Here is a 12,201-nt window from a genome sequence, read left to right on the forward strand (position 1 = left end):
CATCTTGTCGTGCTCCTTTCAGTTGATCACAGAGCACCGGCAGAACAACTACACCCTGGGCTCTTCATGTAGACGTGTAGCTGAGCCTCAGAGTCAGTGACTCCGTGCATGCCAAGAAGACACAGCCAGCATCCGTAGAGCACCAGAGGGGTAATGCATGCCTTGTCTCAGGTGGACAGCGGGAGGGAGTATGTGTTGCACTTTCAGAGCAGAGAGCTTGGCAATTTCATGCTCCTCGGCGCGTACTGTACAGCACTCGCCCGGCTGCAATGTGCTGTGAAGTTGGGAGGACGACTGGGGCATTAGGAGATTAAGAAGCAAACACACCTTCAGCAATTTTTCTTTTTTATTTAGTTAGGTCTGACTGGACGGTATGGTCAGGGAGTCGAAGGCTTCAAGAAGTTTAGATGCTGAATGTATTAGATTTGCTTCAGGAGTTTGTAGTTTGCATTAACACACACAGTTTTCAGCCTTCATTTGACTAAATGACTTACTGTATATCAAGAAGAATCTCAGATCTGAATCTACTGCATAGATTTGGGTGAATAATGCCCTAAGATTGGTGGGGAAACATGAGAGAGATAATGAGATGTTTGTACTTCTGGATGTTTTCAGATTTATTTGTTGCCCTTTATGTGAGTAGGTGTAGTACGAGGTATGGAGGGAGTTCAGATGTCTTCCAATATGAAATACCAGATCACTCATTGTGACTCCAGTGTTGTCCTTGATGTAATGTTTCCAGATAATGGAAGGTTACAAGTCATGGAAGGAACAGATATGACTGACGAGACATGGAGTAAAGTGAAAATTCACAGCCCAGAGGAATAAAAAAACACTGTAATACTGGTTTAGATCAGCAAATGTATTTTATTGTACATTTACAAAACAACAAGAGTACAAAAGTCAGTCCACGGACATTTTTTTTCTTTGTTTTGGAAGCAGTAAATGCAAATATTATCTCACAACTGCAGCAAACAGTCCCTCAGACGAGGGAGGAGGAGGAGGCGACGAGAGAGAGGAGCGGGAGGGGTTACAATCAAACTTTTATAAAGCTTGTCTGTCTGCTGGCACACTGGAACGTTCCGCTGCAGAGAAACCGAAGGGGGACATAGAAAAAGGAGGACATTCTTAGCGGACTAAATGGGTGCAGGGATCCCGGCGTGGACGCCGTCCGTCCCGGGAGTGACAACCTGCTCGTTTTGGCTCGTTTTTTTCCAACCGCTCCCCTCTCAACCAGCAAACACACTTTGTGCTTTATATTTTCTGTTGTTTTGCTATCACAACAAGAGAGTGCAACAGTAGTTAATGCTTTTCCAAAAAGTATACATTTTTGACAAAAAGTTGGCACATTCAAGAAGACGAGCTTTTTCATAACAGACTTTTTTTTTCTTCCTTTTTTTAGTTTTTTCCTCATAAATACAATATACGTCTCTTTCCCTGTATCCAGAGCCCACAAAAGAACAGTACAGACACAGGTATTTACAAATCAAGGGAGAGGAATGAAACTCATAAATAATACCAAAGAAAAGCATGATGTTAAGTCCGTTGTTGCTTTCTTTAGAGTCTAGTGTCCTGAAACACAAAACGTGTCCTCTTGTCCATCTCATTGTGTCCACAGTGGAAAGATGGTGGGTGATGGAGGCGTTGAAGAAACACTGACAGAGTCACCGGTGTCCTTATCTCATTTCCTGGGAAGACAGAAATATTTGAACATCCGTAAAACAAATCTAACTATTACATAAAACATGGCTGGATGTCAGCAGATGTCGGCTCACGTTCTCGTACTGAAGTCTTAATAAGGTAGGTGCAGACTGCAGGAGAAGACTCATCGTGGACGCGGGTTTGAATCACAATCGGCCAATTTTGTGTATTTGTCAAGAATGAGTCCAGATTGCTGTGTCGTCAGGGGTAGGACTTCAACCTATTTCCTCTCAATCTGGGCCCCTTTTCCACAACAATGATTGATTGTATTCATTTGTACATGTTTCCTAAAGCAGCACGCTGTCGAGCACTTCTGAACTTCGGCTTTGGATGCTGAAACACTTGAAAGTAATGTGGTGTGTATTTCTGTAAGCCATGCTATAGATCACACAGACACGACTCACTGATTGTGAATGTTGTTAAGCACACAAAGAAATGTCTTCTACAGTCACCAGCTCTCAGCTCTGTCAGCCTTTATAATTCATGCTCCTGTCTGTTTGAGACGGGAGACGTAGCTGCTGCTACAGCACAAGTTTCATGAATATGCACGTCATCTATGGTGACGAGGGCTGTAACGATTCATCTACTACATCCATGTATCGATTTATATTCCTACGATACAACTACATCGATACTAAAAATTTGCATCTTGTATTTAAGCGTAACAAACATTATATGAATGTATTTTTTAGCACATTTAATAGTGAAGAAATGTTAAAGTTACTCCGGTTCCCTCTCTCTGTGTATGACGTCATCGACATGCGCCAGTAGCGCCGATCTCAGAAAGACAACAACAAAATGAAAGATAGCCGACGGCGAGGAAGAGCCAGACGAGAGAGAGATTTTCAAGCCGCGTTTTTGCGGTCCAGAGTGTGAAAACATTTTGGCTTTTGCCAAAAGGGAGATGAAAAATGACTCGCTGTTTGCAGAATATGCAAAGGCCAGATAAAATACAACACGAGCAATCTTTCCACGCACCGACTGAGACGCCATGCGAGAGGGAGAGGGCGATGACGACACAAACTGGCAGATATGCGCAAGATTGAATGCTCAATATCTTTATATGTGTGTGTTAGTTTCGTTATATTTCTTAATTTAAACATCGTCACTCATTTTACATCCAACATCACTTTAAGGATCAGCTTTCATGATAGAAGTATAGACTTAAAGGTGAAGAAAAACTTCACACATCTCAAATGAAAAGCCCCGTTTTCATGAGCAGAGTTTGGCGTAGAGACGTTGTCCTCTTGTGTGTTACCCAGAATCTAACGAGCAGTCAAGCGTGTCTCATTCATGCCAGTGATTCCTTATTTGATATATTTATTCTGTACACATGTGTATTGTGTCCCCCCAGCCTCTGAGCTGATGTAACAGACCCGAGGACAGCGACGAGCGCCCCGTTGTCCGCCGGGTCAAAGGGCAGAGATAGCAGTCAGCAGCACCGCGGGAGGACAGGGTAACCTAACCCCGGCTTCCTGTAGAAACATCACAAACTTTATTGTGAGGCTTTCATGTCCCCGGCAAGGCGTGAAAAGGCCAGTTATGGGCAGTTAGGGGGGGTGAGGTGTCCCTTACTGCTCCACAGGGGGGGTGACCTGAGAGGCACAAGTTACAAGGGAGCTCAACGCGTGGAGAGCAAGAGAAAAGAGTAATTGTGTGTCACTTTTACAAGTTGCTCTGCTACATTCCCATGTCCGATGTGTGTCGAGGTCAGCGTGGACTGACCCGTGACCGGGACGTCCTCTCTGTCCACACACAGCAGCTTTAACGGCGACGCCTCGGGTTACTGCGTGAAACATAACAACTCCAGCACTAAAAGAAAGCATCAAAGCTGCGACGCTGTTCATTTCTCATTAAACCACGTGTGTGCTCCTCTATCGGTTTACTTACAACTCCTTTGATTGGTGCTATACAGGCACTTTAAGGCACTCTAGAAGTAAACTAAAAGCAGTGGTGACAAGTAACTAAGTACACGTACTAGTACTCCATTAGACTTTTACTTGTAACGGAGTACATGGTTTTGCTACTTTTATTTAGTAAAAGTTCATTTAAAGTTGGATAATCGAACCATGAATGAATGCTAAAAACAAAAAAGACAAATCTAATATTTACATACATTAATATTATATATTGTATAATACGAATATGATACAAAAGCTTAAAAGGATATTAAGATTAAATTGAAAATGGCAGTAGCAATTAGTCATTTCAATATCCAATATTCCTTTTTGTTAATACCTAATAATGAAGAAGTAGAGCAAAATCATTTTAATTCTTGAAGCCGTCCTCATCACAGTGAGACAAGTTTCTTTCTGCTCTTGACCGATACAGGACACGGTTTATACATTTGATTTGGTAAATGGACTCACTCACTAACACACTGATGGCAACGAAGCTGCCATGCAAGGAGCCGGCTCGTCAGTGTCTTCACCGAGGACACTTCGACATGAGGACAGGAGGAGGAGCCGGGGATCGAACCGCCTCTACAGTCTGAGCCGTAGTTTCGTAAAGTGAGTTACACAACTTTCGATTAACACTTAATTGATAAATGCTAAATATATATAATAATTAGCAAATAACTTGTTTGAAATATCTTTAATAACTCCCTGAATCACGACATCAGCTACCAGGTTACATTAGTGTAGACCAGGGGTCAGCAGCTCTTTAGTCCGTCTCCACCGGCTCCCTGTGGCTTTGACAAAACATTATACAGGAATGAATCATTTTAACTTTAATGAATCATTGTTGTAGGCTGAGAGGGATTCTTACATTCTCCAACTGCAAACATGTGTGGCCTATATCAGGGATGCACTGATACCAACGGGCCAATACCCAAGGTATCCCCCCCAGGTATCGCTATCGGGACTGGACAAGTGGGATCGGTGCATCCCTAGCCTTTACACTGAATAATAAAATAAGTTTAAACATTAAACTAAACTGTGTGTCACAGCCTACGTACGTCTACGGCCCGTCACTTCTCCTCTAATCATTTTGCCGATCCTCAATATCGTTGTCTCGTCTTGAGTTTCCATAGCTACAGTAGGTTTATATTTTATATATATAATTTAATAGTGCGTGGAACGATTTGTTTGCTTTCTGCGGCGAAATATTTGCAAACAACAAAAAAATTGATTGAAAGACATTTCCAGAACAAACACACTGGAAGTTCCTGCTGAGAAGAGCTTCCAGACAAATCTCCTCAAGACGATTCTTCAACGTCCCGCCTCTCGTTAGCACCCTGGTCCTCTTTGCTTCAGACTTAATAGGCGGTGTTACCTTCATTATGAGGCTTAATTACGTTTTGCGGCTCCAGACAGATTTTTTTATTTATTTATTGGACAAAAATGACCCTATTTTAACCATTAGATGCTATTTTAGCATATAATTATTAAATCATGTTTATAATAAAGTAATTTTTGATCAATTTCGAGGTAAATATTGGTGTAATTTGGCAGTACTTCTAAAGAAATTTCAAATAGGTTACTTGCTAATTATCACCTATAATTACCATGAACTTTAAAATGAAGTGTTCCACACCTTTCTATCAGCCGCTACCTCGCCGTCTACCTACAGGCATGTTGAGGGACATGTCAAACACTGTTAGTGTTGCTTCACCAGCACCAAATACCCGCAGAGCTTTCCACGCGGCTGCCACAGCTTGTTCTGCCATAAAAGACAGCGGCTCGATGCGAGAGAGCCTGCGGAGGGTGCATTTAAAGGAGCGCTCCCACAGTGAAGTGCACTCCAGAGAGAGCAGTGGGCGTGCACGCTTAACATTGCTTCTTACTGTAAAGCCTATCCTGAGTAAATATAATGGTAGATGTTAGTGTGTGTGTGTGTGTGTGGGGATGTAGAAGCTCTTTTCATGCTCCTCTCCTGCATGATTAAGGTTGTGTGTTTTACGGAGCTCAAGTATATGTAGATAAAACTAAAGCACATGGACCTCTCCATGGCAGGAACACTCTTTGTTCCTCTGCTCATAAATATCTAAAAGCATCAATTATTAAAAACCACTTGAGGTGAAAACGAGAACATTTTCTTTCTTGCATAAAAAACCGCAGTGAAATTATAAAAGCATTAGCGGCGCTGTACAGTGTTGTACCTCGTTGTGTTTCCTGGCCGAGTTGAGCCCTCGGGAGCCCGTGGAGCCTCTGGACGAGGAGCTTCCTGTGGTCGAGCAGTTACTGGACATCTGACTCCTGGAAAGGTAACCGGCCTTACCGCTGTACGCCATCATCTCCTCATCTGAGGAGGCAATGATGACAGAAACAACACGGGGTTAACCTGGAGAGTGTTTAGTCTGCTGTTTAAAAGGCAGTAGGTCAGTATAGATCTTCTCCAGTGGAGGAATGACAGATTAAAGCTGAAAAACAGCCCTATAAATTCCTTCTACTTGTCTGTGACAAAGTGAATGAGAAAACACCATTTGTCCCTATTTTCAACATTTCATACTAATTCAACCTTGTTTAGTCTTTATTTAGCCAGACTTCCTTCATCTGTAGCTTTCAGACGCATCCTATCCCGGGTTTGGTTAAATTAAAACACGGACCAGTGTTGTTAAGTCTAGTTATTATTTATTGGTTAAGTTCTGCATTTTATAAGTTCATTGTTTTTCTTTCTGTCCAACCCACCATGTGCTCCACAGACAAAAGGAGCCTCCTGCCTCTATGCACTGAGTGACATCATCAGTGAGTTGTATTATTATGAGAATAAAGTCATAATATTATAAAGTAGTAATTGTACGTGTTATTTTAGAGGGTAAATAGTGTGAAAATGAGGAACGTGGAGCATCTTGTGAAGTTCTACTTTAGTTTAGGTTTCACAAATAACCAAATACTTCATCTTTTGCCTCATCAGCACCACATTATCATCAGTAGTAAAAGTATTTTGGTACTAAGTTAGTGAGAATTACCTCCTTCATTAGTCGTCTCCCTTCCAGAGAAGGTTTGGTTAATATCAGTTACTTTATTCAGATATTTGTTTGTATATATATTTTTTTGGTGAATAAAACACCTTTTTTATTTTTCATAACTGGACAAAGTTTCCTGAGTCTGCCTCCTACTCTCTAAGCTTCCTAACATTGTCCATATTTAATATTTAATGCTGGCGTTGGTTTATGGTTATTAGCTTTAACTGTTGTCTATGGAAGGAGGTGAATAAAAAACCCAAGGCCACAATTTAGAATCTCTTCTTATAAAGATTTTCTGGTCCAGGGAGGCGTCACGTTGCAGGATCGTCTAGACCAAACCGTGTGCTTTCATTTATCACCCTGAACTTATGAGTACAGCTGCATCTTATACTGTTTATATATATATATATATATATATATATATATATATATATATATACGTGGCATTCAAAAGGAATGATCGGGCAACCGGTCAAGGACACAAGTCTCATTTGACTGTACTGTGTAACGCTGGAGGAGACCATACTGCAGTGCAGTAGCAGGGTATGATACAGCATTAATGTGGAAAAGGCTCCGTCTCATCAACACCGTACACATTTTACTCTCAAGTGTTGTCTTTCCATTTGATTCCAGGAGGAACATGCACTCTCTGTTCTGCTACCGTTAAACTAAATCAGGACTGTAATACTACCCTCTAGACATCTTTTATCTTACTGTCGGGGTGTCTCTGTCCCGAGCCTTTCCGTTGGTGGCTGCTGCTGCTGCTGTATTCGCTCCTCTCCAGGGAGGACAGAGCGCCGTTCAGCACGTTGCTGGCCTCCGTGGGCCCTCCCTGGGGGCCCTGCAACCTGGCGTCCCCTGGGGGTGGCTCCGGAGGGGGGGGCAGGTCTAAACAGAGAGAAAAACATGCATGAAGAATGTCTGACTTTAGAATATAAGGATGATAATCGTTGCCGCCTTTCTCGGTCGATGCATTGAAGCTAATTTTAGTGTCAGGTCTCTGTTACATAATAATAGATTTAGATTGCTTTAAACAGAATCAGAGCATTTTGTTTTTGTTGTCTGTTTTCCCGCACATAATTGAGAGAACCCGAGAGACTGTTCTCTTTTAGAAAACAAGGCTACATTTAAATCAACACTGACTTTCTGCTTTTTAAAATGAGGCTTCTGATGTGATTCACAGCCATGGGCCGTTTAATTGCAACTTTAGATAATTATCATTTCCAAAGTGTTTGTGAGATGGTTACCTGAGGCCTGAGGCCTGTAATACGAAGCAGGATTAGGGGTTAGCGAGGTAGCTTCATGGTTACGATAGATCGCCATGGTAACTGATGCTGAACAGCTAACCTGCTCCGGAGCCGGTTATGTTCCAGATAAGAGATCAGCTCGTGTAAAAGCACCGTCTACTGACCAATCAGAGCTCGGTGTTCAGGGATCGAGCTGCATATTCATTCATACTTTTATATGTGAACTCTTCCCGGTATGTTCAATAACACTGAACAGAGACGGAGCTGTTATTGTTCCCCTCTCTCCCCGAAGTGAACGTATCAGAATCCACTCACCTGCTTGTACATCTCTTCTGTAAGCTGAACTCTTAGACACCTTTTTTTTCAGTCGTGATTTTTGGTTGGGAGGAGTGCACGTGTCTGCTGGGGACGAGCGACTGTGCACTGGATGAGGAAGAGGGGAAAACAATCAGAGTGTTTACGGACATCGATGTATTCAATGCATGAGTCAACACAGCTCTAGGGTGAACGCATACACTACTTTCATGATCTTGTGTGTGTGTGTGTGTGTGTGTGTGTGTGTTATGTGCAGGCTTGTTTACCGGGTGTAGTCGCGCTGACGTTGTCTTCATTCGGAGCTGGCCCCTGGCTGTGGAGGCAGCGATGGGCAGGACTTTGGCACTGCAGCGTGCCAACCTCTGATGAGCCGTGATGCTGTTGGCCAGAGAGGTTGGGGTTGGACTGGGTGAGCAGCGGGCTCGGCGCCTGGGGAACTGGCACTGGACCGCAGGGTAACCTTCTGCTACGGGGATGGGAGGGCAACGTGTCAGAACAGAGTGAGGCTCACAATCACACTATATTATTTTATGTTGGGCCGTCTTCTCCTGTCATTAGTTCATCCACATCATTGTTATTTAAATGGGCAATTTCACATCTGGCCAGAGGATTAGTCTTTTGACTAACAATGGTTAATGTGCATTGTTGTAGACAATGATGGAGTTTATCCTGAATATATAAAAAAAAAAACTGTGTCCCTCTGCTCCCAGTTCACATACCGTGACAGCTGCTGGCCTTCTAGTTGGTTGAGGCGAGGGAGGTCGTGGGGTGCTCGGGTCTCCTCGTGAGGCGACGGCGTGAGCGTGGCGGTCGACTGGTGACTGTAGGAGGTGGCTGGAGATGAGGCGTTTTTCCTCTGCGGGGGAGGGGGTCCATCCTCGCAGCCCTCCATCAGGTAGGTCCTCTCTGGGAGGGGAGGACACCACTCCTCATCCGAGCTACACGACAAAGAGGAGATGATACGGTGTAAGAGACGCAGCTTGTTCTAAAAAGACATTGTTGTCTCACTGGGTGCCTTCAACTCCAGCTCGCTACGAGGCTACTTAAACATTAATGCTGTTCTTTCAGGCAAGTTACAGGGCCTTGCCGTTGGCAAAAACTGCAGGAGGCTAAGCTTCCGCGTGGGTGGGATCGCTGCCGCGAGCGTGATGCTGAATGATAGTTTGCTCTGAGGCTGCAGAGAGCGACTGGTGGAGGAACACAGCAAATTGTGTTTTAAGGGTGGTGAAAACAGCTTAATCACTAAAGCAATTGACCAACGCCAAAGTAATTGAGTTGTTAAAGCCAGAGGCGTAAGAGCCACGTCGGGTTCGATCCTTAATGTGGCCGTTAGAGGTGACGGTAAGTCTGAAGGATGGTGAAGCACTGTAATACTAATTTATAGAGGTGTGTGTGTGTGAGAAAGAGAGGGAGTCTGACTCACCCGATGTCCATGTCCTCGTGCTCTGCGGGCTGGTCGTCCGGCTCACTCTGTTCCAGTTCTCCAATGGGGGGAGGCGGGGGCAATGCCTCCATCCAGGTCAGAGACGGGGTCTTGACCGCTTTACCCATCGCCTTCTGCTTGGGTTTACTCCCTAGACATAGAAAACAGACGGAGAAACACTGTGAGTCACTGGAAGAACATACTGAGCATCATTGAGCTGATTGATCGTGAGCATCATTCACACATCATTGACGCTAAGTCACGTTCATGTGGAGTGAGAAGCAGTGATTTGTCAGTAGAGCTGCACTGCATGCTGGGAACTAAACACAGACAGAAAGGGTCGAGTCCCTGGCGGCCTCCTCACCGTTGCAGCGTTCCGGCTGGGCGTACTGAGCTCCGGAGGGCCCCGGCTGGGGGATCCAGTGTCCGTCCTCCTGCTGCTCGCCGCCGCTGTGGGCCGGCGGCGCCTGCGTCTGGTTGGTGAAAGGCATGATGGAGGAGGAGGCGTAGGGAGCGGTGGAGGTGTGCTGGGCGTAGGTGAAGCCGTGCAGGTCTTCGTTGGCGGCGTCGATGGTGCTGTAGATGGGACCTTCGGTGGAGCCGCCCATGCTGTACTTCTCCGTCTGATTCAGGTAGTTGGAGATACCGGCTTCTACACAGGGATGGAGGTTCTATGTTCTGTCACACTGAATGTCTCCTCTTATCACTGTACTCAATGATGCTTCAATCTGCCACAACAGCTTTCACATAAGCACAAGAATACTCTTTATCTACCACTCCATTCAGTCTAAGCAGCATCCTACCGTTGTAGTATCTCTCAGCTGTGTCGTGGTTGGTGGTGCAGCAGCTGACCGGCTCTTTACCGCTGTGGACCAGGTTGGTGGTGGGCCAAGAGTCCGCCAGCCACGGGTAGTTGCCCATGTTTCCTCCCAACACGCCCGGCCTACAGAGACATTATGGCATTCATTTTTAGGACATGGTGGGACGCGGTACAACGGCAACGACTGTCCAGATGGAAATACAGCAAATAAAAAGCTGGATAGACGGTGAGAAACATTTACAACACTCAGTCCACTCTATTGATTACGACAGAGTATCAGGGCCACACTGAGGAAAATAAATATATCTGAGATTTCAAGAATAAAGTCGTAATATTATGAGAATAAAGTCATAATATTATAAAGTAGTAATTGTACGTGTTATTTTAGAGGGTAAATAGTGTGAAAATGAGGAACGTGGAACATCTTGTGAAGTTCTACTTTAGTTTAGGTTTCACAAATAATCAAATACTTAATCTTTTGGCACATCAGCAGCACATTATCATCAGTATCAGGACCTGGACCTTGTGCAAGAAACTGCGTTTATTCCGAAGAAAGAACCTTACAGACCTGATGAGGAAACTGACTCTTTAGAGGTGGAGGAAATTACTTTTTTTTCCTCGTAAAGTTATGAATTTAATCTCGTTATATTACGACTTTTCTTTCTCGGAATATTACAACTTTTTTTCTCGTAAAGTTTTGACTTTATTCTCGTAATCTCAGATTTCTTTTTCCCACAATGTGGCCCTAATACTCCGTCGTAATTGATTACTGAGAATTTAAAGAGGACACGGACACATAGCAGGATATAAATGTAGCGTAGGATATAACTGAATTACCTTCCATTGAGTCCTGCTGCCTCTCCATGAGGGAAACCAACTGCAGCAGACGGAGAGAAAGAGAGTGATGAGAGGGGTTTCGTCTTTTTGTTCAGTCAAGACGATGCTTAAATGATCCGAGATCAGCTGTTTCCACAGAAATGTGCAAATGTACATTGCAACTATTTTCAATGGTCATATTTCAATTTTTTTGTTAAATACATCATACTTGCCCCCAAATGTACAGATATGAAATACCTCGAGCTACAATCTGAATGCCACCTTAGGTAATACCAAACATGAGATACAGAGTCAGTAACAATGTTGTCGTCCGTCCTGACCTGCTGGTGTGTAGGCGAAGGAGGCGGTGTAGTGGCTCAGCTCCTTCCTCTTCTTGCGCCGGCAGTAGATCCAGACGCTGAAGCCCATGAGGATGACCCAGCAGGCTCCGCCGATACCTGCGATGAACGCCGGCTGCTTGACCACGTCGGTGATCTGCTCGGCCAGACTCACGCTGCTCTCCTCGCCGCCGTCGCTGGTGCCGCCGCCGCCGCCTGGCACGGAGGGCTGTTCAGCTGGCAGCTCTGGGGGAAGTAAACGGGAGGGAGGATGGCAAAGTAAGATACTGGGAGAGGAAATGTTGTTTCATACATTTGGTTTATATAAAAACATATATCAACATTTATAAAAACATTATTATTATTATTGTTATTATTTTATAGTAGTGCATCTGCATCTTTTCCAACTCTTATTTCCTCAGCTGTGTTTGTTATTTGTGGACTCACTGATGAGGACAGACACCGGCTGACTGCGGGTGCCGACGCCGGCGCTGGTCACCGCCGCCACCTCCACCTGGTAGAGCACGCCGGGCATCAGGCCTTTCAACGCTGTGGACAATGTGTTTCCGTCCACCGTCCTGTTGATGTAGTAGCGTGTTTGGTTGTCGCCACCGCTACCCACACACCAAACC

The 12,201-nt window shown here is 44.5% G+C and overlaps 1 protein-coding gene across 8 annotated transcripts in view; it reads right to left on the reverse strand.

The window, feature by feature from the left end:
* Positions 1 to 847: 847 nt before the first annotated feature.
* Positions 848 to 12,201, reverse strand: part of robo3 (roundabout, axon guidance receptor, homolog 3 (Drosophila)) — a 159,090-nt gene continuing 147,736 nt past the window's right edge. For 4 of the 8 annotated variants that reach the window (XM_074612050.1, XM_074612052.1, XM_074612056.1 and 1 more), the window contains 12 exons: positions 12,017 to 12,200; positions 11,573 to 11,815; positions 11,253 to 11,292; positions 10,399 to 10,538; positions 9,960 to 10,247; positions 9,596 to 9,746; positions 8,892 to 9,110; positions 8,439 to 8,638; positions 8,173 to 8,280; positions 7,325 to 7,498; positions 5,804 to 5,946; positions 848 to 1,688 (listed from right to left, as the gene is read on the reverse strand). In XM_074612050.1, coding sequence (XP_074468151.1) covers positions 1,677 to 1,688; positions 5,804 to 5,946; positions 7,325 to 7,498; positions 8,173 to 8,280; positions 8,439 to 8,638; positions 8,892 to 9,110; positions 9,596 to 9,746; positions 9,960 to 10,247; positions 10,399 to 10,538; positions 11,253 to 11,292; positions 11,573 to 11,815; positions 12,017 to 12,200 — 1,902 coding nt within the window. In that variant the 3' untranslated portion in view covers positions 848 to 1,676. The remainder of the gene's footprint in view (positions 1,689 to 5,803; positions 5,947 to 7,324; positions 7,499 to 8,172; positions 8,281 to 8,438; positions 8,639 to 8,891; positions 9,111 to 9,595; positions 9,747 to 9,959; positions 10,248 to 10,398; positions 10,539 to 11,252; positions 11,293 to 11,572; positions 11,816 to 12,016; position 12,201) is intronic. The other 4 variants (XM_074612051.1, XM_074612054.1, XM_074612057.1 and 1 more) reach the window with 2 other exon arrangements.

This window comes from Sebastes fasciatus, chromosome 16 (assembly GCF_043250625.1).
Source record: "Sebastes fasciatus isolate fSebFas1 chromosome 16, fSebFas1.pri, whole genome shotgun sequence".
Taxonomy (NCBI): Eukaryota; Metazoa; Chordata; class Actinopteri; order Perciformes; family Sebastidae; genus Sebastes; species Sebastes fasciatus.